Source organism: Chlamydotis macqueenii, chromosome 1, assembly GCF_036417535.1.
Source record: "Chlamydotis macqueenii isolate bChlMac1 chromosome 1, bChlMac1.mat, whole genome shotgun sequence".
NCBI classification, from domain to species: domain Eukaryota; kingdom Metazoa; phylum Chordata; class Aves; order Otidiformes; family Otididae; genus Chlamydotis; species Chlamydotis macqueenii.
Window position 1 is genome coordinate 43,899,519 of NC_141556.1, and position 24,009 is coordinate 43,923,527.

Here is a 24,009-nt window from a genome sequence, read left to right on the forward strand (position 1 = left end):
TCTGAAATTATCTTTCAAGACTAGTAAGCATAAAACTAACGTGGTGCTTGGGCTACCAGCCTCCAGCATGGCTATCTAGACAGAATTTGTCAGGGTTAACAGTGCTGCATCACAAGTTGTGAGTGAGGCCACCTACTGCTAGTGCAGTCAGAGACTTAGAAACTTAACTTGGGTTTCAGTGATAAACAACTGACTGGGAAACTTCTTTGCTCTGCACAGTCATGCTGAAGGATGAAGGAAATGAGGTCTGTATAAATACTTGATGATCTGGCCCCTGAATCTTCAGGACTCTCCCAGTACATATTATTTCTGAGATGTGTTAGATTTGGTTTTATTGTGAGGAAGCAGTGTGGTATGCTGTGATACAGATTTTGAGTGCTGTAATTCATCTGGTGCTGTGGTTTTCTATTCCTGGATGCCCAGTCATTGTTACCATGCTAGAAAGCATATTGCTGTTACTTTACTGAATTATTCATTCTGGCATAATTAACATGACGGCTGTGTGGAGGGAGCATGTGCAGGGAGTCTCTTCAGAGCTGCATTCTTGCTGGATGGATTTGTTATCAGTTGCTGCCTAAGCTTTCTCCCTTCCATAGACACTCCTCTCCATTTTATCAGTGCTATCTTCTGCTGTAGTATTTCCTTTTAATTCCTCTCAACCAAAATGACAACTTTGCCAGGAGAATGACTCTAAACAGTACTGCGACAGTGGGAATTTAGTGTATTGTATTTCTTGCATTCATTAATGTGTTAATGTATGACAATTGCTCCTTTTTCTTCTCTTTATTTTTTCTCCTGCTACATAACAACTTCCCACTTCTTTTGAATGCTTCCAGTGTCTATCCATTGCATCCTAAGAAACTCAAAGCAGACAGCCTTACGTTACTCACTTAGTGCAGCTCAAACTTAAATATTAATGTTAGAATGCGGTGTATTTTCCTTAAGTGCTTCCTTCCAGAAAATACAATATTTCAGCTGTGTGACATTCTATTGTGCTGACAAACATGAGACACATGTAATGTATCAAGAATGTAAGTGGTACAGGGTGTTTTTAATCTTTAAAATCCTGAGTTATTTAAAAATTGTTTATTTTGGTTGAACTTGATTTTTGACTGTGAATGAGCAGGACAGTTTTGAGCACAGAACTTACGAGCTGTTGCTCTGCATCATTTGGCAGAGCACAGCTTCTGCACGTCAGGCGTGCAGGCAGGTGGGAGCTTTCTGATGAAAAGCAGTGTACTCTTACAGACTCCCCTTGCTGCTCCTAACAGAGTGCACTTCTTGCTTCTGCGTCAGCAGCACCTTCTGTGACATAAGAATTGCTTTCAGAGGTGTGAATCCAACAAAAATGCCTATATCGGACTACTCATTAACTGTCCAATATAACTCAATAATATTGAAATATCTTTCATGTATTTCACTTATGTGTGGAGTGAGATGAAACAAAGAAAGTCACATCTTTGAATTTCAAGGGCTATTTCTTTACATCAGCCCTTATCCTGAAAGTAAAAACCTAAGGAGGAACTTGGGACACTTTAGCAGTTATGATTTTAAGACGATCTCTCACTAACTCTCTCTTCCAAGTCTCAGTGAAGTGCTTTTCATTTTCTCAGAGGTGTATATATTCATTTCATTATAACTCAGAGCAGATGTTGAATGTAGTTACCAGACTAGTTGTGAAACATTTGCTCTTCCAGTGTCAAACATCGCTCTTCTAAATAGCTGTTTCACTGGCACATTATAAGGTGTTATGCAAAAAAGAAATTGGTTTTATGATACAGTTGTCCCTGAAAAGCCTTGCTCAGCTGGAGGGCAAGCCAGCTTGCTGGTGTAGTGAGTGGAAGGAGAGTACCTGAATGTTTGCAGAAGGGACTGACTGGCAGATATATCTACTGTTCTGTTCCTTACATTAAAAATATGCAAGTTGCTAATGACTTCAGTGTTGGGAATCTGTCTAGATGCATTAATTTGAGAGAATCTGCAAGTATAAACAAGGGAGCGTCAGGTAAGGGGTGTCTGTTTGTACATTCAGAAAGTGGATGTAACGGGTAGGTGGAATACAATATCCATTTGGCAAGCTTCATCCTTCTTCAAGCTGCTGTTATTTTTACTTTCAGACCTGTGTCTTGTAACCTGCATATAGGTCCTGGCTTGACTTGTAAAGAAACCAACCTTAATTCAAATAAAAGATTCTTAAGCAACTTTATTTATTAGAAATATGTAAAAAGGCCACATGGTACTTGTATTACGTGGAACTGATAAGAAAAATTTCTCATAATTCTTTTCAGTAGGATTTTGAATTGAATTCCACTTCCATGTCAGACTCTTTTTGATGTGATAAAAAACGTTGTCCTAGAAAGGGATTGCTCTTTTCTAGTAGTTTTGGGAAGCTGATATTTCAGTCCAGTGTCGTGTTTGGAAAATATGGATTGATTTCCCAGGAAATATACAGCACAAAGATGCATGCTATCCTTTGACAGTACTCCTTTGTGCTTCTACATTTTAAGGGAATCTTTAGCATTCAGGAACTGTTAACCTAAGATAAAGAGCAGATGCATTTGGGATACCCTTTCTGAATTAATATCTAGTTCAAGCACCAACAAACTGTATTTTTTTTTCTTGTATGTAAAAAGTCTTATTGACCCGTGGGAAGTGAATGTACGACTTAGAGATTAGAGTACTGGGTAATATGAGAATGATATATCGACTGGTAATTGAGAAGACAATGGAAGAAAGAGCAGCAATTACAAAGACCTATTCATGGCGTTTTAGAACTTGTGATTCTTGTTTAAAATTGGTGGACTTTCGTTCAGTCTTATTCACTGTTGTCCAAAAAGCAGGGATAAATGCAGACAAGTTAGTATGACATTCTGGTTTATATTATTTTCATTAACAGTCCATCAGAAAGTCAAGCAGATACAAACTAATTTTCAGAAATGTCAGAATCCTCCTCTCCCCTCAGGGCTTTTTGATTCAGAGCTCTTGATTAGAAATGTTTATCAGTTCCCAGTTCATGCAAATCCTACTGGTACATCACTGTTAACAGTGATGCCGTGTTCCCTACCTCTCAGTAGCAAACCTAATGACTGTATTTTGGTCATGGGAGAATACCTTTCTCACCTGATCTGTTGCAGTAGGGTTTTTAGCTCTTGCCATGCAATATGTATAGCAAGTATACTCTGTACTACCACTTATGTTTATCGTAATGTAGTCAAAAAAGATACTGTCCCTTCCACTGTCTTTTCCAATTCACTGTTCCTTAAGAAAAATACAGATTTTTGTTCTGTTCCAAGGAAAAGAGGAAAAAAGTTGAGGTGAGTAACTTACTCAATATGCATACTGTACAGCAAACAGAGCTCCCAAACTGTTGAATAAATTGTGATTTTTCTCTTCCTGCAACTTTCAGTGTGATCCTGGATAGGGTAGGTTAGATCATATTGATACTGTGTCACCACCAGAATTATAGGTTGGGTGGTGTTCTTGTTGGAAGAAAAGATCAGGAACATGTGGGGAATGTGCATTATGTAGAAGAAGGAACAGGGAAAGATGGGGAAACAGCTAAGCAAACTTTTTAGCCTGTCTTTATTAGCACTGAGAGTTGATAATTCTCGTTCTGTGTCCCACAGCTGAGTTAGGCCCTAGCTTAACTGTGCTATGTTAATGCTAATTTCCAGCTACTTGCTTACACCTAATGTAAAGCCACCACAAGTTTCTGTAATTTTGTTCTTCTTTGTAGCTTCTTTTAGTACTTGAATAGTAATTTAACAACTTCTGAAGTGGCAGGTGAATGCTATGGAAGCTGAGAAAATTCACAGCAAAGACAAGTGTAATTTCCTGATACAAGAGAACTGAAAATAGTTTTGACCATACTGATCAGATTAAAGCTGAAGACAAACCTGCTTTGTTGTGCTGATACTTGACCTGTGAATTCCAGGCAAAGTGACATGAGACTTGAAACATCTCTAGAATGATAAAGCCATGTTTTTAAAGTAATAGTCTCATACTGTGTTCCTGCTAATATTTGCAACCTACACTTTATTTTCTGTGTCTCAGAGTTAGAACACCATTTAAAAGTAATTTCTATAGTTTTTTTTTTTTTTTCTTAGAGGGAGACAAGAGCAACTGGTCTTATTTCAAACTTAGACTCTTTTATATGACTTGCTAGTTTTTATTCCTTTCCTATAATAACAGCTCTTGTAGTATAAAAGCATTATGTGAAATTGAGCTTTCTTAAGAAAAAGAGGAGAGTGAGAAGGGAGGAATTTCTAACTGCCTAACTGTGGGGATAATTATGATGGCGTAGGCATTACAGGGCATATTCATGCTGTCTAATTTGGAGGTTCTGAACAAGGCATTTTATGTTGGTGCCTCAGTGGGGATTCCAGACCTCTTCACCAGTGTTCAATTTATCAGTCAGGAGTTAGATGAATGAATATCTTCCTAGGAATTAAAAACCAGGAGATGCTTGTCTTCTGACACCCCCTCCTCCCCGAAAAGAAAACCCTCCAAAATGCTGTGGTTAGTAAAACTTTAGTGTTTGTAGGTAGAGGAGGAGTAACAGCTGGATTATTATAATAAAATCTTTCAGCAGTTTGATTACCTTTCCTTAGATTGTTCCTTTTCAGTTTATTTTGGCAACACTGGAAATTTAGGTCTGACTTCTCTACCCTTTTTATTTTTGAACCTTTTTTGTTACCTGAAATAGTTTTCACTAAGAAATACTAGTGAAATCTCTAGGATTATAGAAGAGATATTCCTATTTTTTCTGCATTATTTACAGTAAATTCTGTGAGGCACTACCTCTTTTCTAATCTTGACCGATACTGTCAGGAATTGGAGGAGATTTGACATTGGTTCACCTTCTGAATCTCTGAATGTATAGCTCCAAAACAGAACAGTTGACCGTTTGATACTGCCTTACAGAGATAAGATAATCAACCAAGAATGGATTGATGTTTTTTTTTTTTTTTTCTGGAATTCATTCTTCCCAAGGATATTGACTTGTGAAATAACCCGTGAAATACATCTGCCCTACACAGTATTTCTGTCACGACTTTGCTGTAGGCAGTTCCATACTGGCATGGTATAACCTCTTACCCAGCAGAATAAACTACAGGTGTAATGCAGGAAGTTTTTATTTTTAACTGTCTGCTATGGAATGGCACAAGTTCCCTTGTGAAGAATGCAAATTTTTGTAATGAACTTATATTCATTAGATAATATATAAAATATGAATTCTGAATCTTCCATTGCTTGTCTGGGGTTTTTATATATTTCGTTATTTTGATGTGCTGAAGTAGAAGCAAGACTTAAAACCAATAAATACTTAATGACACTAAGAACAACCTTAACTGACAGTATTTGTATCCTCTTAACAGAATCTGGTTCTGCAATTACTGCTTCCTGTATTGGTTTGGGGAACTCTACAACACCTCCACCCGGACAGGCAGGAAAACCAGTGCCAGGATACAATGGTAAGACTGTGCTAGATATGCTACTAGAAAAGGATATTGCTCAGTATTCCTCAGTAAGTGCTTTTTAATTTTCATATCTCATAGGGAAAGCAAATTACAGTCTTATTCACACATTTTCCTCCTTCCTGTAACAGGAAGCTCTGCTATTTTGTGTGTTGTGGAATGTGATTGTGAATAAGAAATTGAGAGATATGTTCAAGAAAATTGATCAACTGTCTTTATGATATGAAAGAGCTAGCATGTTGTTCTACACTAGATATAACAAAGATATGAAAAAAACAATACTGTGCTTTAAGACTTTATCTACAGTTGCACTGTTTTAAATAAGAGCAGCAGTAAAATTTGTATTGGCAAATCAGGAAGAAAGATGTTAGTAATAACCATCAGCAAAAGAGGAAATGATGACTAGACAATTAATTGCTGTAACTTGCACTTTTAATGTTCTGTTATACTTGTGTTTTCAATTTTCAGAGCCTAAATAGTTTTCGTTTGGGAGATGTACATCAAATAAGTATGTCTCAGAAACATATTAATTAGATTGATTAGATTTTATTGTGGTCCTACAATTTCATATGAGAAGTATTCTGAAGTGCATGAAGAAAATTTTTACTGAGGTCTATGTCTTCCACAAATACATCGTAGTGAGCTAACAAGCAGCTTGGCAAGGATATAAATCTTTTATTTGAACTCATCTCATACTTTTTTTGAAGAAAATCAAAGTCAGTTTTTTGTACAGGTTCTTTGTATGGGTATATGGGCTCATATTTGAGAGAGTTGCTAAGCACATTATTTTTCAGTACTTATGGAGCATTTTTATTTCCAGCTGTCAGAACTGGTAGGCTGTGGACCAACATTAAAATGATAAGTGCTCATTGTCTGGAAGGTATTTGCATGCAGAGGGTGCAGCAACAGGATTAAGAATACAAAAATATTTTAATACCTGGGAACCCTGATTTTAGCACAGTTTTAAAGAATTACGGGAAGTCTGAAAAATAATTACATTAAAGATCAAACTATGTTCAGCAAAAATTATCACATCATTGGGCAGAAAGAGCTAAGTTGTTTTTTCTCTGAATATATACAAGTGGAAGGAAGCCTTAAAGAAAGTAAACATTTTTAGCAGCTCTGGGTTTTGGCAGTTATAGTTATGGCACGAAGACAAGCAATAGCTTAAAAACAACATTAAAACAAAGCCGTGAAGTTTGTCCAGAGTTGTAATAAATAGGGAACAGTGGAAGAATGTAATTGCATCACGCATGCTATCACATGATAGTCAGGCCTAGAAAAAAGTATGAGTAGCAAGAATATAAAAATTTCCTACGATTTTTTTTTTAACATTAGGCCTAATGTAGTAAAGAATTTCTTCAAATAGAATGAAGGGAATGTCTTTACCATGCCTTAAAAGGGAAACATAAAATGAGCACTAAAATTCGCTAAAGATTTGTGAAAGAGCTTTACTTCTTTCAGACTTTGGTTTGAGGCCAATTCTGTCCTGTCATGCAACCTTTCATAAAATAGCGGATCTTGAAATTACTCTGTACTGGCAGCTGTCTTGCTTTCACCCACTTCTGTTTTGATGTTGTTCTGCTACTGTGACTATATTAACTAGAAGAGATCCTTATGCCGGTTTTTTTTTTTTTTTTTTAACACAGCCAAATTTTTTTCCTGTCACAGTATTGCTAACATAAACTGATTTCTTTGCTGACTTTTTTTTTGAACGTAAAGAATGAAGCGGTATTTAGCTATGATATCAAAGTGCAGTGGCACAAATTGCATTTAAAGTGAATCAAGATATCATATTAATTTCTAGCTCTGTTGCTAGACAGAGACATTAAATCAGACGTTATATTGTGCTTTCTCTTTGATCTACTTGAACTCTTTCCAGATAATTTCGTTGCATTTTTTTTTCAAACTGAAGCAAGTCTCACATTTAGAAAAATTAAGTCAGTTCTGGAGTAATTCAGGAGTGAGCGGTATAGTATCTCTCTTCCCCAAATTTTTGTACATTGAAATACACTACGTGCAAGGAGGAGAATAAATTGCTACCTAGACAAAATAGTTACAATAAACTGATGAGATTTTACTTTAGTGTAATAACAGCAGGAAAAAATAGGAGAGAATGCATTGAAAGCTATGTGTGAGTGCGTCTTTTTCATTGTGTGTTCTGAGCCTAAATTCTCCAAATCTAACGATGCTGTGTTCTTAGATATGTTCTTACACTATCTAAAAATATAGAAGGAAAAAAATGTGTTTACAAATAATAAATGCATTTTATTTATGCCATTCTTGCCATTTTTAATAAGTATCTTCTGTATGTCCGTTCATCCTTTTGATTTCATACCCCAGTTACTCCTTCTAAGTCACTGGCCTTGTGTACTTGCTTGTCTGTGTGTGCTGAGCCATTGCTCTCAGCAGGCTCTTCAGTTACTTAAAAGTTGCCATCCTCTCTGAGGGAGTGGCTTCAGCCAGAAATAGTAAATTACAAGTACTGGCATTCTTTGGGCAGATAGGATATGATATTATTCATAAGAGTCTTAGGGTTTTAGTCAGAAGTCTGTCATCCTCTTTTCCCAGTTTCCTCTGGAAATTTTTATTACAGAATGTAAGATTATTTGTAGTAATTTAGATCCAGCTGAACATTGCTTTCTTTGCTTGAGCAGGCTTCAAAAAGCATGCTTTTAAATCCATGTCAGCCCAGTCTGTCAGAACCTTCTCTCCCTGTTTTTCCATGGTTTAGTGGTTTCGCTTTGTTTAATTCCATTTACCACAGGCCAGGTTGGTATCTGTCACTCCTTCCTTATGCCCAAACCTGCGGATGGAGTGGGTGGTTGTAGATTTCCCAGATGACTGCACTGAAGAGGCTATTTCAGGTGTTTTTCCTCAGGAACCTCAGTACCAGGATATGATGCTTTCACTGAGGGTGATGGGCCAGTGTCATCCAGGGAGAAGGTTTCTATTGGGAGGTCTGGATTCTTCTCTGTGCTCTAGAATTACTGTGCTGTGCGGCTTTGGGTAGTTCACGAGTTACTTTAACTCTTTGTGCTAGTCCAGAATAAGCCTTGTCAGCTGGGGAGCATCTTTCTGAGTCTGCTGAGAGCCTTTGAAAACCAGGCACACTTATTTACTGCTAATAGCATTTTTTACATTAACAGGGTTGGCCTCGAGTGATCTTAGTTGTTATTTCTTAATCGTGTTACCTACACAGGTTTTCTTGTATTTGTCATGTATCTGAAGGGTCCTTTCCTATTTGGAAGTTTAGATTTTCCAGTATGAAGGTGCCTTTTAATTTTCAGTTCTGTATTTCTCCCTTTGGAGACTTTCTGTTATTTCTTCTCCCAAAGCATCAGTATTATTTATGGCTTTTTGTACTTAAAGCTGGATGTTAATAAGGTCATGAGATCACCCAGTTGGCACTCCCAGATTACTTAATTCCTTCTGTTGCTTGCTGTATTGCCATTCCGAAGTGTTACAGAAGTTCATATCCATGAGGAAAGACACTGTCCTCCCCCCCAAAATACACTACTTAACAGGAGTTCTCTTTCTGTATTACTTTTTTACAGTGATGGTTCTGGATGAAAATAAGGAACCAGTGAAGGCGAACACTTTGGGAAATATTGTGGTAAAGTAAGCAAACTAAGTATTTTACAGTTAAGAGAAGCTGCCTAGATGGGTTGATTGTGTTTTGACTGAAGTTTTTTTTATATATAATAACTGAAGTAATGAGGGTTGAAAAGCATGGCTGTCTCTGATATTGATACCAAGTTGCCAGAACTTTTAATGTCCATTGTTGTTGAAAAATTGCAGATGAAATTATGTGAGTGAATGAGTGTGCACTGCTGTGGTTTTTTTTTAGACTACAGCAAAGTTTACCATTTTCTTAATTACCAGCCTGTTGGCACGGGATGAAGCCTTCCTGTTGTGATGTATGAGCAAGCTATTGAATCATTCACTAAACTGAAAGATAAAATACTGAACTAGTACTGCAGTGCAGACTGACAGGCTTTTGTTTACAGGTGTGATGCTTCCTCCTCTTTCACTGTCTCCTAATCCCAACTGACGCATATTCTTAGAGGGTGAATGTGTATTTTGTTCTCTCTAAATCAGCAGGATGTCTCTGCCTGTGCTTTGCATGAAACAAACAGTGTTCAGTTGTGGTAGTACTGGAACAAAATATGTACAGGAATAGACTCCAGCAAAAAAAAAGAAAGAAAAAATCCCTGCTGTGCATCATGTAGGTGATTTTTAGTGCCATTTACCAGAGTCCTGTCAGATGAGTTCCATAAGCTTTAATATTCTCTTTAAAAGTACGCCTTTCTTAGCACCTTTTCTTATGTAAAGGGGCCTCTGTTTGGATAACACCGTCAACATCAGCTATGTTTCTCTCCCTCTGCTATTTCACTGTTGCCAGAACTTTTCCCTGCTTCTGTAAAGCTCGCTCGGCTGCTGCTTCCCTCAGCACATGCCAGCTCTGTATTCTTGATGTTTCAAAGGCTTTTAGGCAAATGGCATTTTCCTCAGACAGATAGCTACTTTGTGATTAACACGTTAGCTGTAGCTGCCTCTGTGTTCAGTCACAGAACATACTTCAGTTCTGAATACTTACTGTGCCAGCAAGTGCAAGTCCCAAAAGAAATGCACTCATCCACTTCTTCTGTGGTAAAATTTAGGAGAGTCGTGGTTACTCAGAGTCTTCAGTGCTTGCTTAGATTAATGGAAGGAAATATAAAGATTAGCATTAACCTTCAGTGAACTGAAATTCTATCAAAAGCCAAAGCATTCGGGCAGATGTACAGATTTTGATGGGTTGTTAGAGAAGGTAGCTGAGGATCGAGGCAATGACCACATGAGCTGGGGATGAGACATGGAAGAGCTCCAGATGAGGTGTGGAGGTTTTATTCTCAGCTATGCTACTGATCTAATGTAACTAGACCACTGTGGAGACTAAGGTAGTATCACATGAAGTTATTGTACTGTATGACACAATTGTGTGTTTTCAGAATGAAGTGTGTACGCTGCATAATTTTCAGCATCTTAGGCTAAGCCATCAGGGCACACAGGCACATGTTTACGTGCACACACGATCTCCCTTGAATCGGCAGACCCATATTTAGATGCAGTTTTCCTCAGACACATATGAGATTGTGCATTCATTCCATTGCTGAGTATGAATAATTAAAATTGCTCCAACATTTAGTAGACTGTGGTTTGCAGTATCAGTAATCCAGATCAGAGCAGAGGGCTGTCTTTCAAAGTAGTGCCTCTGTAGTGCCTGATACCATAATAAAAGGTAGGCTTGTAATCAGTGAAGAGAGATAAAGGTATTTTGTAAGAAAATTGATCCTAGCTGTCTTAGGCATTCAGCTAGCACGGAATAAATCGCCTTCCAGATGCACTCATGTTTCTCCACTAACTGCAGGGGTGACACAGCTACCTTAGGGTAGATACTTAGTGTTAGCTATCAAAAAAGAAGTTAAATGAGATTAAATTATTAAATTAAATGATTAAATGCAAAGTTAAATGAAAAGTTAAATAAGATTCTGTCCTTAGCAGCTCTGCCAAACAAGCTGAATTATATCAACTGATAAGTAATGTTGGTAGACTTGTGCATACATTTCTGAGTCATTACTCTACCTTTAAGTGCCTGTCAGGAGTCGGTATTGCCATATTAGAAGATCCTGTTTGGATTGTCAGACTCTTAAAGCCAGAATTTATCTTCCCTAATGTGGCCCCGCGTTTAGGCATTTATCTCATGGGATCAAATATGTTTATATATTGATTTTTGTTGTTGTTTGTTTTGTTTTGTTTTATTTTGCCGGGCATGACTGTAGTCAAATAATTTGATAGGAAAAAGGAGTTGTTTTTGTTTTGATTTGTTTCTTTTGTGTTGGATCACTCAAGAAAGACTAATAGCTCAGGGTCACTATTATTTTATCATGTCCGTATTGATTGTAATACCCGTTCTGAAATAGAGGGGAGAGTAAGGGGCAAAGAAATTACGCTGTATCATTAACGTATTCTATATGTAACCAATTGTGAGGTAGGTTAACTAGCACCTCTCTTTCTCTTCCAGCCTTTTTTTTCTGACAATCTTTTGAGACAGTAGGATCTCTTGAAATTTGTTCTGCAGCTTAACCCGCCCCCCCCCAAAAAAAAAAAAAAAGCACTCCAACAAAACAAGACAAAGGTATTGATGAGCTTTAGGAGGCCAGTTGTGGATTTTTCAACACTTCCAACATCTGAGTCTGTGGACTGTTAACAGAAGTTGGTTTTAGGATATTATGCTTCACAGTGTCTTACATTTTTGTTCCAGGTTTCAGTCTGATAAGTGACAATTTGCTGCAGTGTTCAGTTGGTTTTTTGGTCATAAAAATCTGTGGCCATTAAGTTAAGTCATCACATTTTCTATAATCTGCTTCATTTTGCTAAGCAGTTATTTATATGTAAGACACTCTTCATTTTTTGATTAGAGCTAGTTTTCATAAAGCCCTCTTGCAAATAAGCTTTTCCTCTTTTTTTTTTTCTCTTCAGCAGGCTTCTACATGTACAGACCCCTTAAAAACAGTAGGGATGGTCCTTGTCACTAGCAGTGTTTGTTTGTCCCCCCAGGAACATGTCCCCATGCAGCTAGAAGAAAATGGGACAGTCAGAATAGTTTTGACTGTTACTTTGTCATACACTCAGCAGCAAAATGTTGTGACTCTTTTAGAAAAAAAGCCACAGGTGTTTGCTTTATCTGCACAATATGTGAGCTAAGAAATATTCTTTAGTATTTCTTGGAGAGGAGAGTGGCCACACACTGCTTACAATACTAGCTGTGCAAAAGTGGTATGCTGCTGCTTTTGGTTATTTTTATCCCAGTCTAACTCCTGGTAAAGACTGTGGGGAGCTGCTTGAGGCCTACAGTGCTCATAAGTATAGTATTTAAGATATCTATTCTTACAGCGGAGTTTTAAATTTTAATTTTATTCTGTAGGAGTCAAATACTTTAGAAAGGTAATTCTTACATTGAGTTACATCTTCCTGCCCCAAGTAAGTTCTTTTCTTTAGTCATCTGCCAACTGATACCTGTGGTTTTTTCATATGACACCATGTGTGTCTTTTGGAAAGATTTTTTGCTGACAATAGCTCTCATACAGGTTAATTTACCTGGACAATGCAATAATATTTTTGACTTCACAAATATTTCAGGATAAAGTAATCAAAAGCAGTGTCACAACATTTATGATGAAAGGGCAAGGGAAAATGAAGCTCATGAAGGTGGGCTTGTATGAATTGTTTCTAAATTTTTTTTTTTTTAGCTAGTATCTTTGGACATGAAAGATTCTGAGGAATTATTCCAAAGTGAAAATGATAGCAGCAATGACCTCCGTTTCCATTAGCAAGTCCAGTCTGATTGAGTGACACACTTCTGCTTGCGTTATTCTGACCTGCCTGTAACTGATACGTATGTGAAAATGTGTATGTGTATGCATGTATGTGTAATCATGATTAGCCATGAGAATTTTCTGTGTTGTCCATTTTCATAAGGAACATTAGCAAAGAGGAATCCCATTTAAATTCCAGTGCAGTGGGAAACTTAGTTTTCCTCTTGTACGTTATGAAGATTGCAAATCCATTATGTTTCTTTTATGAACCAGTTGTCACCACTGTCTCCAGGTGGGGTCTCATGAGAATGGAGTAGAGGGGCAGAATCACTTCCCTTTTGTGCCTGGGATTGCCCCGACTCATGTGCAGGACCTTGCACTTGGCCTTGTTGAACTTCATGAGGTTTTCACAGGCCCACCTGTGCAGCCTGTCAAAGTTCAGTTGCAAGAGGACTACATTTACCTTGGGCTCATTCTGTGCAGACAGTAATGCCTGCCAGTAAATTTCCTACTAGATCCTAGTTACACTTCTGTAGTGTTTATATAGTTAATTTTGTGCCATAATAATGGAGGTTTACGGGATAAGAATTGACAAATTTTTTTACCCACCTCCACTGTGCAGAATCACGTAAGTATTTCTGTTTCATATTCAGAAAGAGGTGAGACAACATAGTTACATTGTACAGTGATTCTGAAATGCTTTGGTTGCATTGGTTAAATTGCGTTTAAGAATAGTGACTGTGTGAGAAGCTCTGCAGACCATCAATGTTGTGGAGTTTTTTTCATTAATTTGGGATTAGTGGAGGAAGAGGAAGGGAAATTACCGTATTCTATCAATAGTTAAAACAATTTAGATGATTACCCATGCCATTATATAGAGTAAAATCATGCAAAACTTTATGTACAGTGCTGTAAGAGTGTAAAGTATTTATTAATGGGTTCTTATAAAGAAAGAGTCGTGATAAATTTAGAGCTTTTTATAATTTTAGATTTCAGGTTAGCTGAATAGAAGTGTGACAGGGCTTTTGAAGCAAACTTCAGTTTATATCCTTTAGTGGAAGAGATGTTATTTAGAAGTAAGCAACCTGTTCACAATTTCACTATTTGTGGTACTGTGTTCAGTCTTTATACATCATTTAGAGGGCAAATAGACATTCAGTGAAAAGCTTACTAATTTAATATTTTTTATAATGCATTAAAAAAAAAAAAAGTCAGTATCTATGTGGAAGTCTGAAGCAACCTGAAGCCAGGAATGTAATCATTAAGATGCACAACAGAAATACTTACCAAAAGAGCTTAAAGGGAAGAAAAGGAAAAAAAAAAAAAAAAAAGATCTACTTTTTTGCAGCACACTGTAGTACCTCGGTATCCCATTAAAGAAAACAAAGGAAAATCTTGTAAGACTTGATGCGTCAACATTTCGGTGTTCTGACTTGGGGTACGCACATGAGAAAGGTCACAGCTTTTGTTTCCACTCTCCCCCTTCCCAGGAAGAAAAGGAGGCCAGAAGGCAGTGGCAGTGTTTTTAGATAGTGAAAGCAGGGGGAGACTCCATCTGAAGCCAAGGGAGGGGTATATCGTCTTAGCTCAGAACAGTCAGTCAGATCAAAGCTACCTGAGATGCCACAGTAGCCGCTGAAGATCTAATTGTTCCATGGGGTCTCAGTAATGAATGTTGTCAATTTTTCTTTTTTTGTAAATGTGTGACACCATTGCTGTTCTGTGCTTTTAAAAGAATATGTTCTTTTGTCATTAAATTTGATCCAATGATAAAAAACAATACTCAGTATTCTGAAATTTCCTTCTATGCATATAATAATGCCCCAAATTCTAGTACTTAGACACACTGAGAAACATCTCTCTTGTACGTGATTGTTTTAGAGTATCTGAAGGGGATTAAGCTGTATTTCCATTGCTTGAGTTGTTTTTTATTTTTTTTGTCGTTTTAATGATGCACTTTGCCATTTTGGAAGTGGTGTTTAATGTTTTCCTATTAATTTTTTAATATAAAATAATATTAAAAAGTTACATAAGGTAGCAAAAATTAAAGGCAACCCAACAGAGGACATGTTGCAGACTGATCTGAGTGACTTGGCCTCAAGGAAGATTGCTGGAGGAAGAAAAGCGTTGCTTGTAGAACCGTGAAGAAAGTGTGTCATCCTGTATAGACCATTTGCTATATGTTCTTGTAAGTAAAGGTTATACACCTAGGAACAGTGCAAGTTTGCTAGATTTACAGGATTAAGGACTGTACCCTAGAAAGCAATGACTTTCAAAGGAGCTTTTTGTGTTACAGTGGATAAACCTCTGAATACACAGGATCTTTGAATGAAATGTTGCTGGTAGTGTAACTAAGCAGGCAATATCATCCTTTGTTGTTCAGCAGGGAAACGGAAAAGGAACTAATATTACTATCAAGGGATATGATGTTAGTAAAACCTTTAATACATTATGTCCAGGTCTTATGTTCATATTTCAAAAGGCTGTTGAGAAACTGGCTGGTTTTGGAGCTTGGCCTAAAGAAAGTTACAGTTTAACTTGTGGTTTGTAGTTTATCCAGGATCAGTTAGGTGATGACTTTATCAAGGTCAGGAAATACCCACAGGACAAAGACATCTCTGAGAGACTGCTGTTTACTCTAGCACAAAGAGACTGGAAGCTGAAGCTAGATATATTCAGATGAGGAGTAAAACACATAATTTTAACAGTGAAATATGAAAACATTGGAACAAATTCTTGAGAATATGGTGGTTTTCTTTGACACCTCTAGGTCGAACTTGGATATCTGTCTTAAAGATACACTGTCATTTAGCCAAAAGTTGCGGGCTTGAACAGGATTTAGTAGATGACATCCTGTAAGATGTTTTATATGGGAGGTCAGATTAGATGATCATGGTGAATCTGTGCAAAAGATTCCTCTCCCTGCCAGCCTCCTACGTATTTTTTAATCAGCTTTGTCTTTTCCCTTTACAAGTGAAGCAATGAGTAGGACTTTCAGTGTGGGAGCAGTTTGGCCAAAGATGGGTTTTGTAATAGATTTCTGACTGAATACATGTGAGTAGCATTTTAACTTTCTTTACTTTTAACCTTTTCCAAGCACTTTAGCTAGTTTTTGATGCTTTCTGTCTTCCCCACTAAACTACATGGGTTTTTTTTTCTGCAAAATCTACACTGAAATGAACTATTTTTTTTTACTTCTTTCAACTAATTAAAGGAATATTTCATGCAAACTGGTGAATGTTTGAGATGCTCTCTCTTCTCTTGCCCCTTCTCCAGCCTTTTTCCAGTGCTGTTGTTCCTCATATTGGAAAAAGCTTCTGGATTCCAGATGGCTTTCGAACTTGCAATCAAAAATTTTAAGTGATATTTATGCACAGCACTACATAAATGCTGAGTAATAATATCGCTGCCAGTCAAGATGATTTAGCTGCATTCACAAGCCCAAATTCATTCAACAATGGCTTATACTTGCTTTGACTGGCTGTAATGAACAGCCTGTGAGTACTATTGTCTACCATAAAATAAAAGGATGTATTTTCAGAAACTCATCAAGGTAGCATCTATAATATTTTTTTACTTTCATTTGTACTTTGAAAAATCTGCTTTTCTTTGTAAATTATCTTTTGGGTGCTCTGTCTATAATTGCTTTGTTCCATCAACAAGGAATCCTACATCATTTTGATGAGTGGCATCCTGAAAGGATGTGGCGTATGGAGTCAGATTTTCTTGGGCTAAGCTAAAGGTGGGCTGTTCTGTGCAAAGTCAGCCACTGTGAAACAATGCTGAAAAAAACAGGTAATGATTGTTACTTAAAATTCTCTGGCAGAAAACAGTTACTGTGAAAGCACTTCAGAGTTTTTCTGTGATGCTATCAAGCTCACCTAATCTGTCTTAGTTTCTCCACTTTATAGTGAAATTACTTCGTATCTTTGTAAAATGAACCCGTGTAATTTACGTCATTAATTTACACAGTTTACCTAGTTTTCCTGATGCTGTTCTAAATGTATTCAACCTTGAAATGAGAAATGGACCTGGATTTGTATTCCTGCAATTGTCACCTTAATTTCACTGGAGTAAATGGAAAATAGCATCATTTCTACTGCTGTTGCTGTACTGGCAAAAAAAAAAAAAAAAAAAGCATGAAACAAAAATTCAGACCTATACATCTCTTTTGAAGTTTGAAATCCAAAGTAAACTTTTCTCAAATTCGGGTGCTTTGATTCATTTCAGTGTAGGTTTTTGGCTTGAAACTCAACTTGGATTTGAAGCTGTGCCTGTTCTTTGCTAGGTAAATGGGATTAGTTGACTGTAGTTAGCTTGATCCAATATAGCTGGTAACACATTCATATTTTAGAAAATGCTGGCAAGGTTGTCTTGAATTTGTATTTGTTGAAGCTTGTGACTGTCCTCTCCCGAAGGAAGAAGCAATGATGAGCTAGAAGATACTACCAAAGTTATGACCATATGAAAAATCCAAGCAGGAATAGTGTAAGGGAGAGCTTTTATTTGAACTGACAGCAGATGCAAAGGCTCAACGGTACTGGTTTGTGGCTTGGCATTCGGGATGAGAGAGACAGAAGTTAACGGATAACTAGAGAAACGCAGTAAATATGTCCCAAAGGGAAACCAAGCAAAGTAACTTCTTTGTATATTGTAATCAGTGGGATGTTAAAAGTGGAAATGATGGTAAAGGAACTTACCTCTTCTTACCTTGGTCTTCCTTGCTCCTGTCACTTGTGAAAGAAAAGCAGACCCATCTCTGGGGCAATTATGCTTACTTATGCATACCTGGAATTTTTTGATCAATATATCCTGTTAATAAAAATAACCCCAAAAGGCCTTCAGTATCAGCTCAGTCCTTGGACAAAGAGACAACAGTTTTTAAATATAGAACTTTTGTAGGTGTGTGTATATTTCCTAGGGAGAACAGACCCAAACCCAACATCTGAAAATGTTCCATTTTATGGAGGGGTTTCAGGTTGCTGTTGTTTTCTGACAATCTGATTTTCTGTCTTTTGATGCCTTTCACATAATTATGATCCAGTTCTGTTCCCTTTGGAATTCATGGCAGCATTCCCACTAACAGCAGTGTGATGGAGGCATTTTTGGCTCTGGGCATTTTAATCCTGATGTCCTGGCAAAATTCCAATACACATAATTATGTTCTGGCAAGCTAAATTCCACCTTTATTAGTTGTATTAATTATTTGTGTTTGCACAGCACCTAGTAATTCTAGTTAGTCATGATGCTGAGAAATCTACTATCATGGAAGAACTGTATGTTCCCATTGCTCTGGAATTATTTTGCCTGAAAGATGGACACATGGAAGATGGCGTTCCATTTGTCTTAGTATATGGAATGGAGTCCTGACTGCAAGTAATGTTTTACAGAAAGCCATGGAGGCACGTTTTCAGATTGTGTCTCTATTGTGCTGTGTTTTGCTCTATAGAGATACCTGTGGTAGCTGGTAGTTTAGCAGTTTGATTTCCACAGACTCACAAAATATGCACTGTGAATGTATTTATCATTGCATTTTTCTAAAATCAACCACAAGAAAAACACGCCCCTGCCCCCAACTCCCAGTGATGGGAGAAAGGATTATGTGTTTTGTGATACGTTGCATATGTCTGTGTTTAGTTTTCTAAACAATTACAGTTACAGAAAGGAAAATGCTTTTCTGATTTTTGGCAAAAGAATTAGTTCTTTTATTTAATGACTGACTGCGAAGTACTGAATAGAGCTGTGGAGAAATTATTAAGGACTTTGTCAATATGAATTGTCCTTTCTCTCCCATCACAAAGATGTTTCAGACTGTTAAATGAATTTAACGTGCAAAATTTGCAGTGACTGTGGCTGTTATGAATTGCTATGCTATTAGCAACCAGGCAACAACCATAGTAACTACCATTCTCTACTGGTTTTTCTTGAATCTAAGCAAGAGATTTTTCTTTTAAACTCATACATACACAAAAAAAATATATTATTTTTCTAATTTATTTTTTTCAAGGCAAATATTGTATAGGTCATGTTTTTGTATCAAAGCTTAAAATATGCCAGTGAATTCCCGCCAGAGGGGCAGAAGCCCTCATGAAACCTAGGTGACTACCTGGCAAGTCTGTTGGCATTTCTGGCCTTACCTTAAACATACTTTTGGAGAATGCGATTTATAGAATCATTAAAGTTGGAAAAGGCCTCTAAGATCATCAAGTCCAACTGTCAACCCAACACTACCATGCCTAAAAAACCATGCCCTGAAGTGCCATGTCTGCGTGTTTTTTTAACACCTCCAGGGATGGTGACTCCACCACTTCCCTGGGCAGCCTGTTCCACTGCCTGATCACTCTTTCAGTAAATAAATTTTTCCTAATATCCCACCTAAACCTCCCCTGCTGCAACTCAAGGCCATTTCCTCTCATCGTATCGCTAGTTACTTGGGAGAAGAGACCAACACCCACCTCACTCCTTTCAGGTAGCTGTAGAGAGTGGTAAGGTCTCCCCTCAGCCTTCTCTTTTCTAGACTAAACAATCCCAGTTCCCTCAGCTGCTGCTCAGAAAACTTGTTCTCCAGACCCTTCACTATCTTCGTTGCCCTTTTCTGGACGCTCTTCAGTAACTCAGTATCCTTCTTGTAGTGAGGGGCTCAAAACTGAACACAGTATTCAGGGTGCAGCCTCAGCAGTGCCGAGTACAGGATGTGTTGAGCCAGAACCCTCAGACAAAGTGGTAATGTTTATAGTAGTATATTTTATTATGCTAATTAAGCTGAATTAAGCTGAAAAAACCTGTGATTGTAAAAAAAAAAAATCAGTTTTGAATTATTATTACGTAATATGGCCTTTTCAATAAAGCTTGTACTATTTATAACATATTTAGGTAAAAAAAAAGTATATATATACAAGTAAGTATCTTCTGGTAAATGTAATGTTAGGAATGTACATGTCACTGAGCTGGTAGCAGCTGTTCTTGTGACCTGAACGTCCTAGGAGCCTTGCTACATAGGGTTGTTTCACTGCTAGAGATGTTGCCTTCTGGTGTCACAGGGACAATATCAGAGCAGAAAATGAAACACCTCTGGCTAAAGATTTGTTGATTAGGAATGCAGGCATATGCTAGTAAAATCTGTATGAAACATCTGTTACTTTATCTGTATAAATATGCTTACATCCATGATCATTCTCTCTCTGTGGCTAGGGTTAAGCTTCATAAAACTTGTGTTGATTTGCCCAAATATGTATTTCTTAGGCAGTTCAAGTAAGCTGTGTTTAACCCTAGTAGAGCTTTGAAGGAAGAAACAATCACTTCTTTGTTAGCTGAGACTTCTGTAGCTTCTCTTCTTCTGGCAGATATGTATGTGACGTCATGCCCATATTCTTGACTGAAGAACGGGTGTATAGATACATTGGAAACTCAACGAATAAAACAATCCAATATTTTGCAGCTTCACTTCTTTAAAAAATAAAAATAAATCCAGTTACTTTAGAAAGTTCTAAAAGTGACTTTTATCAATATACTTTCAAAGAACTCCTCCAATAATTCCAGTAATATTATGCACAATTTAAGTAAAAAAGAAAAGCCTTTTTATTCACCTTCTCATGACAGAAGTAGTTTGAATTATATCCTTTTACAGAAACTGAAGATCTGTGTGTTTGATGATTTAGTTTATATGTCTATGCATGTGTGAGTGTGTATGTGTGTTAGAGATACCTATAATAATGAAGTTGTCTGTATCATAGCATATATGCACACATTTCTGACAGATACTTAGTCCTTGTAAATGTTGAAAGCTGAATGCTGGTAACGTATTTATAGTGCAGTATATAGTGTTTACTAGACCAAACATGATTTTACTGAGTGCTGGAGAACCTTATGTTATAGAAAAGGTATGGTGTGGATACAGTTCAGGGCTATAGGCATGTGATCACAACCAGTCTATGGTCTTTTTGATTTGTTATCAACATATTATTAAGCTGAAGTGTTTTCTGATTGTATAGAGAATTATTATTTATCTGAATTTCAAGTATGAATGGAGACTATGAGTTGTGTTTGTTATATCTGCGTTTCTTACTAGTGCTCTTTTTAATTTAAGGTTGCCTTTGCCTCCTGGAGCATTCTCAGGTCTTTGGGAAAATCAGGAAACATTCCAGAAGTTGTATTTCCAAAAATTTCCAGTAAGAATTACGAAATTAATTATATAAACTTTTGGAAGTGCTGCAGAACTGAATGGTAGTAGATTTAAATTGGAGAGCATACAAAATTATCATATTTCATTTTAATGGGAGATCTTTGATATATGTGTTATACAATTAAAAACATTTCCAGGTAAATTTTTTTTTTGTCCATACTTTAAGCTTATGGGCACACTGGTTTTTTTTTGTTTTGGTTTGGTTTGGTTTGTTTCTTTTTTTAAGACCTGAAACAGAAGAAGTAAACCTCAAGCTTCTGAACCTGTAAGTTCATTTGATCTGATAAAAGATATAAGCCTCACAACTTTAGACTAGCACAGCTTCAAATACGCTAATGCCGTCAACATGCAGTCATTCTAATTTAGTATCAGTCCAAAATGTACACTTGCCTGCTGTGCACCAAAATACATTGGAGGCTCCTTACTCCATTATTTATGTTTCTTTGTCAGATGAACTATCCAAGGACTAGCTTCCTACTTTCCTTGCAGAAATAGATAGATTGGTCCTATATGAATGTCCAGAATGGAAGGTTTGGTTCAATAAAAGTAAATAAGTGAATTGATCAGGCAAATTATTTTTGTGTGCACTTGTATCATGATTATTATGTATGTTTGGATCCAGCAAAGAGGAGCAATTTGACAACTGTCATTATATTGTAACAATTCCATTCTTGTGTAGATTCAGGCAACATCCTTCTCCAAGCTCAAAGTAAGCAGAGTTGGAAAAAAAAATCCAGATTTTTGTGTTGTCTTCTGTTCTGTCTTAACAAAAGACTACAAAACCTTTCTGGAAAGGGAACTACATGATATATTATGACATAAGAATGTTGAAAAATATTACAGAATGAAATCTTTTGCCCACCAAAAATGTATTTCATTTGAAACAGTCACTTTCATTTGTTGATTTTGTGTGAAATTAATGGATGTTCCTAGTACTATATCTGAGGTTTTTTTTGGTTCTGTTGTTTTTAGGGATATTATGATACTATGGATGCAGGTTATATGGATGAAGATGGCTATTTATACGTCCTGTCTCGAGCTGATGATGTGATCAATGTTGCTGGACACAGAATTTCAGCAGGCGCGATTGAAGAGGTTAGCATTGCCTGACAGTAAAATAGAAGAGTGAAAGATGAGTAAAGAAAGCTGAGACTGAAAATCTTTGAAAATATCTCACTTTCTTTCTGCTTTTTTTGATTGCATTTCTATTGGTACTTTTAACCAAAACTTTAATTGTTTCAGATCCTTCCTATTAAGGTGGTTTCCAGGACCATAATAAATTTAGTCAGCAATAAGCAGTTTGAACCATGGCATTGATAAGACAGGGATGATTTGACATTTGAAGGTGGAGTTAAGGGGCAGGATGGTAGCATGTGAAGCCTTCCTGTGAGCTCTGATAACATGTTTATTGGGGAATACATGAAGATAATGTAGGGTCAATATGCCAAGTAGTTTCACCAGCTACCGTAGTTACTTTGGAGTAGAAACTTTTATTCCTAAAATACAGTTTTTAGTTTTGTTTTTGTTTTTTTTTTTAAATGTGCTTAGTGTTGGCTGTATTCTTTTCACAGAGACTCACAGTACTTTTTCTTCATTTGAAGAGTTTCCTTCAGAGTTTTTTCTGAGTTGTTTTGTCTCTTACTGTATGAGCAGTGCTAAATGAACAGTGAAAATTTCTGTAAAAAAACCCCTGCTGTTAAATTGAAAGTCATTAATGTAATACCCATGCAACTCAAAAAGTTGAAAATAGTGCAGTTCATAATAGTCTCTGAATTTCATATCATTGTTCACTCACCTCTATGGAGCTGCTGTGATTGATTGCCAGTTACAAATTTCCCTGATGGCATATCAATTGCTTATTTGGGGACTATAGAAAAAGGTGTGCTGGGCATGTACAAGGGACAAATACACTTTTAAGAACTCTGAATTTAACTGTTCACTGGATCACAAACTAATCTGTTAGTTACTTTTTACTTCATAATGTCTATTACTCTAGTGTCTATTTTTTAATGGCTAGAAAACTTAGAATAAAAGAAATTCTGATTACACGGAAGTGAACAAATTCAGATAAACACAGGCAATCCTTCGAGGATCAGTCGGCCAGGGAGCTGAACCGGCTGCTGCCGTGACTTGGGTCTGTGGATACATAAAGGTGGCTTTCAGTCTGCTGAAAACTCTTTGCCTTTGAAGCCAGTTTTTTGTACTGCTCTACTGAAGCGCAGCAGGGAGTCTCATCCCGAGCCCTTACTGCTCAGGGACTGAGCTGGGCACTGTTTCTTCGCTTCAGGCAGAATCTGAAGCTACTGTAACAAATGACAAATTGAATCACCTCTTGTGCTGTGTTACCTTTGTATCTGTTGTCCTGAGCTCAGTGTCTCTGTTGTTCTCCCCACTAGTCAGATATCTCCCCTAGAAACAAAAAATGTTTCATCACTATGAAATTCTAGAAGCTTTTCAATTCAGGTTTTGAATAAAGCTAAAAAGGAAGAGAGTTGTTAATCATGCACAGCAAATGACTAGTTAAATGGAAAAGCATTAACAAGACCACAATTAGCTCTTCAGCAAGATCAGTAAATACAGAATTAGAGGTTCATTGAATCGCCATCTAATTAAGTGACAGTCCACCTTGTTGAGCAAGTATATTATCTGCATTTGCATTATAGCTGCATTACAAGCTTAACATGTTTTTCCTTAGTGGTTTGACTAAGAATTTCAGCTTTATTATGTTCCAAACAATTAGTTTCTTTGTCTAAGGTATCTTTTAGTATCATTGGAGCTCCATGTATACTGCAGTACAGTTGGTGTTACTGTTTACCTTGCCAGTCAGTGGATGTTAGCCATTTTGGTAACCTCAGCTTGTGTTGATCCATCCATCTCTTTTGTCTGTACATCTATGGTGTCTCTGCTTGCCTTGACTCTTTCTGAAAGAGCCCAAATCAAATTGTGCTTATCTGAGGCAACAGACTTGAAATTGAGGAATTTAGCATGA

The 24,009-nt window shown here is 37.0% G+C and overlaps 1 protein-coding gene across 1 annotated transcript in view; it reads left to right on the plus strand.

The window, feature by feature from the left end:
- Positions 1–24,009, plus strand: part of ACSS3 (acyl-CoA synthetase short chain family member 3) — an 89,538-nt gene that overhangs the window by 61,495 nt on the left and 4,034 nt on the right. The window contains exons 10-13 of the mRNA XM_086740054.1: positions 5,379–5,474; positions 9,035–9,098; positions 20,925–21,006; positions 21,993–22,115. Coding sequence (XP_086596180.1) covers positions 5,379–5,474; positions 9,035–9,098; positions 20,925–21,006; positions 21,993–22,115 — 365 coding nt within the window. The remainder of the gene's footprint in view (positions 1–5,378; positions 5,475–9,034; positions 9,099–20,924; positions 21,007–21,992; positions 22,116–24,009) is intronic.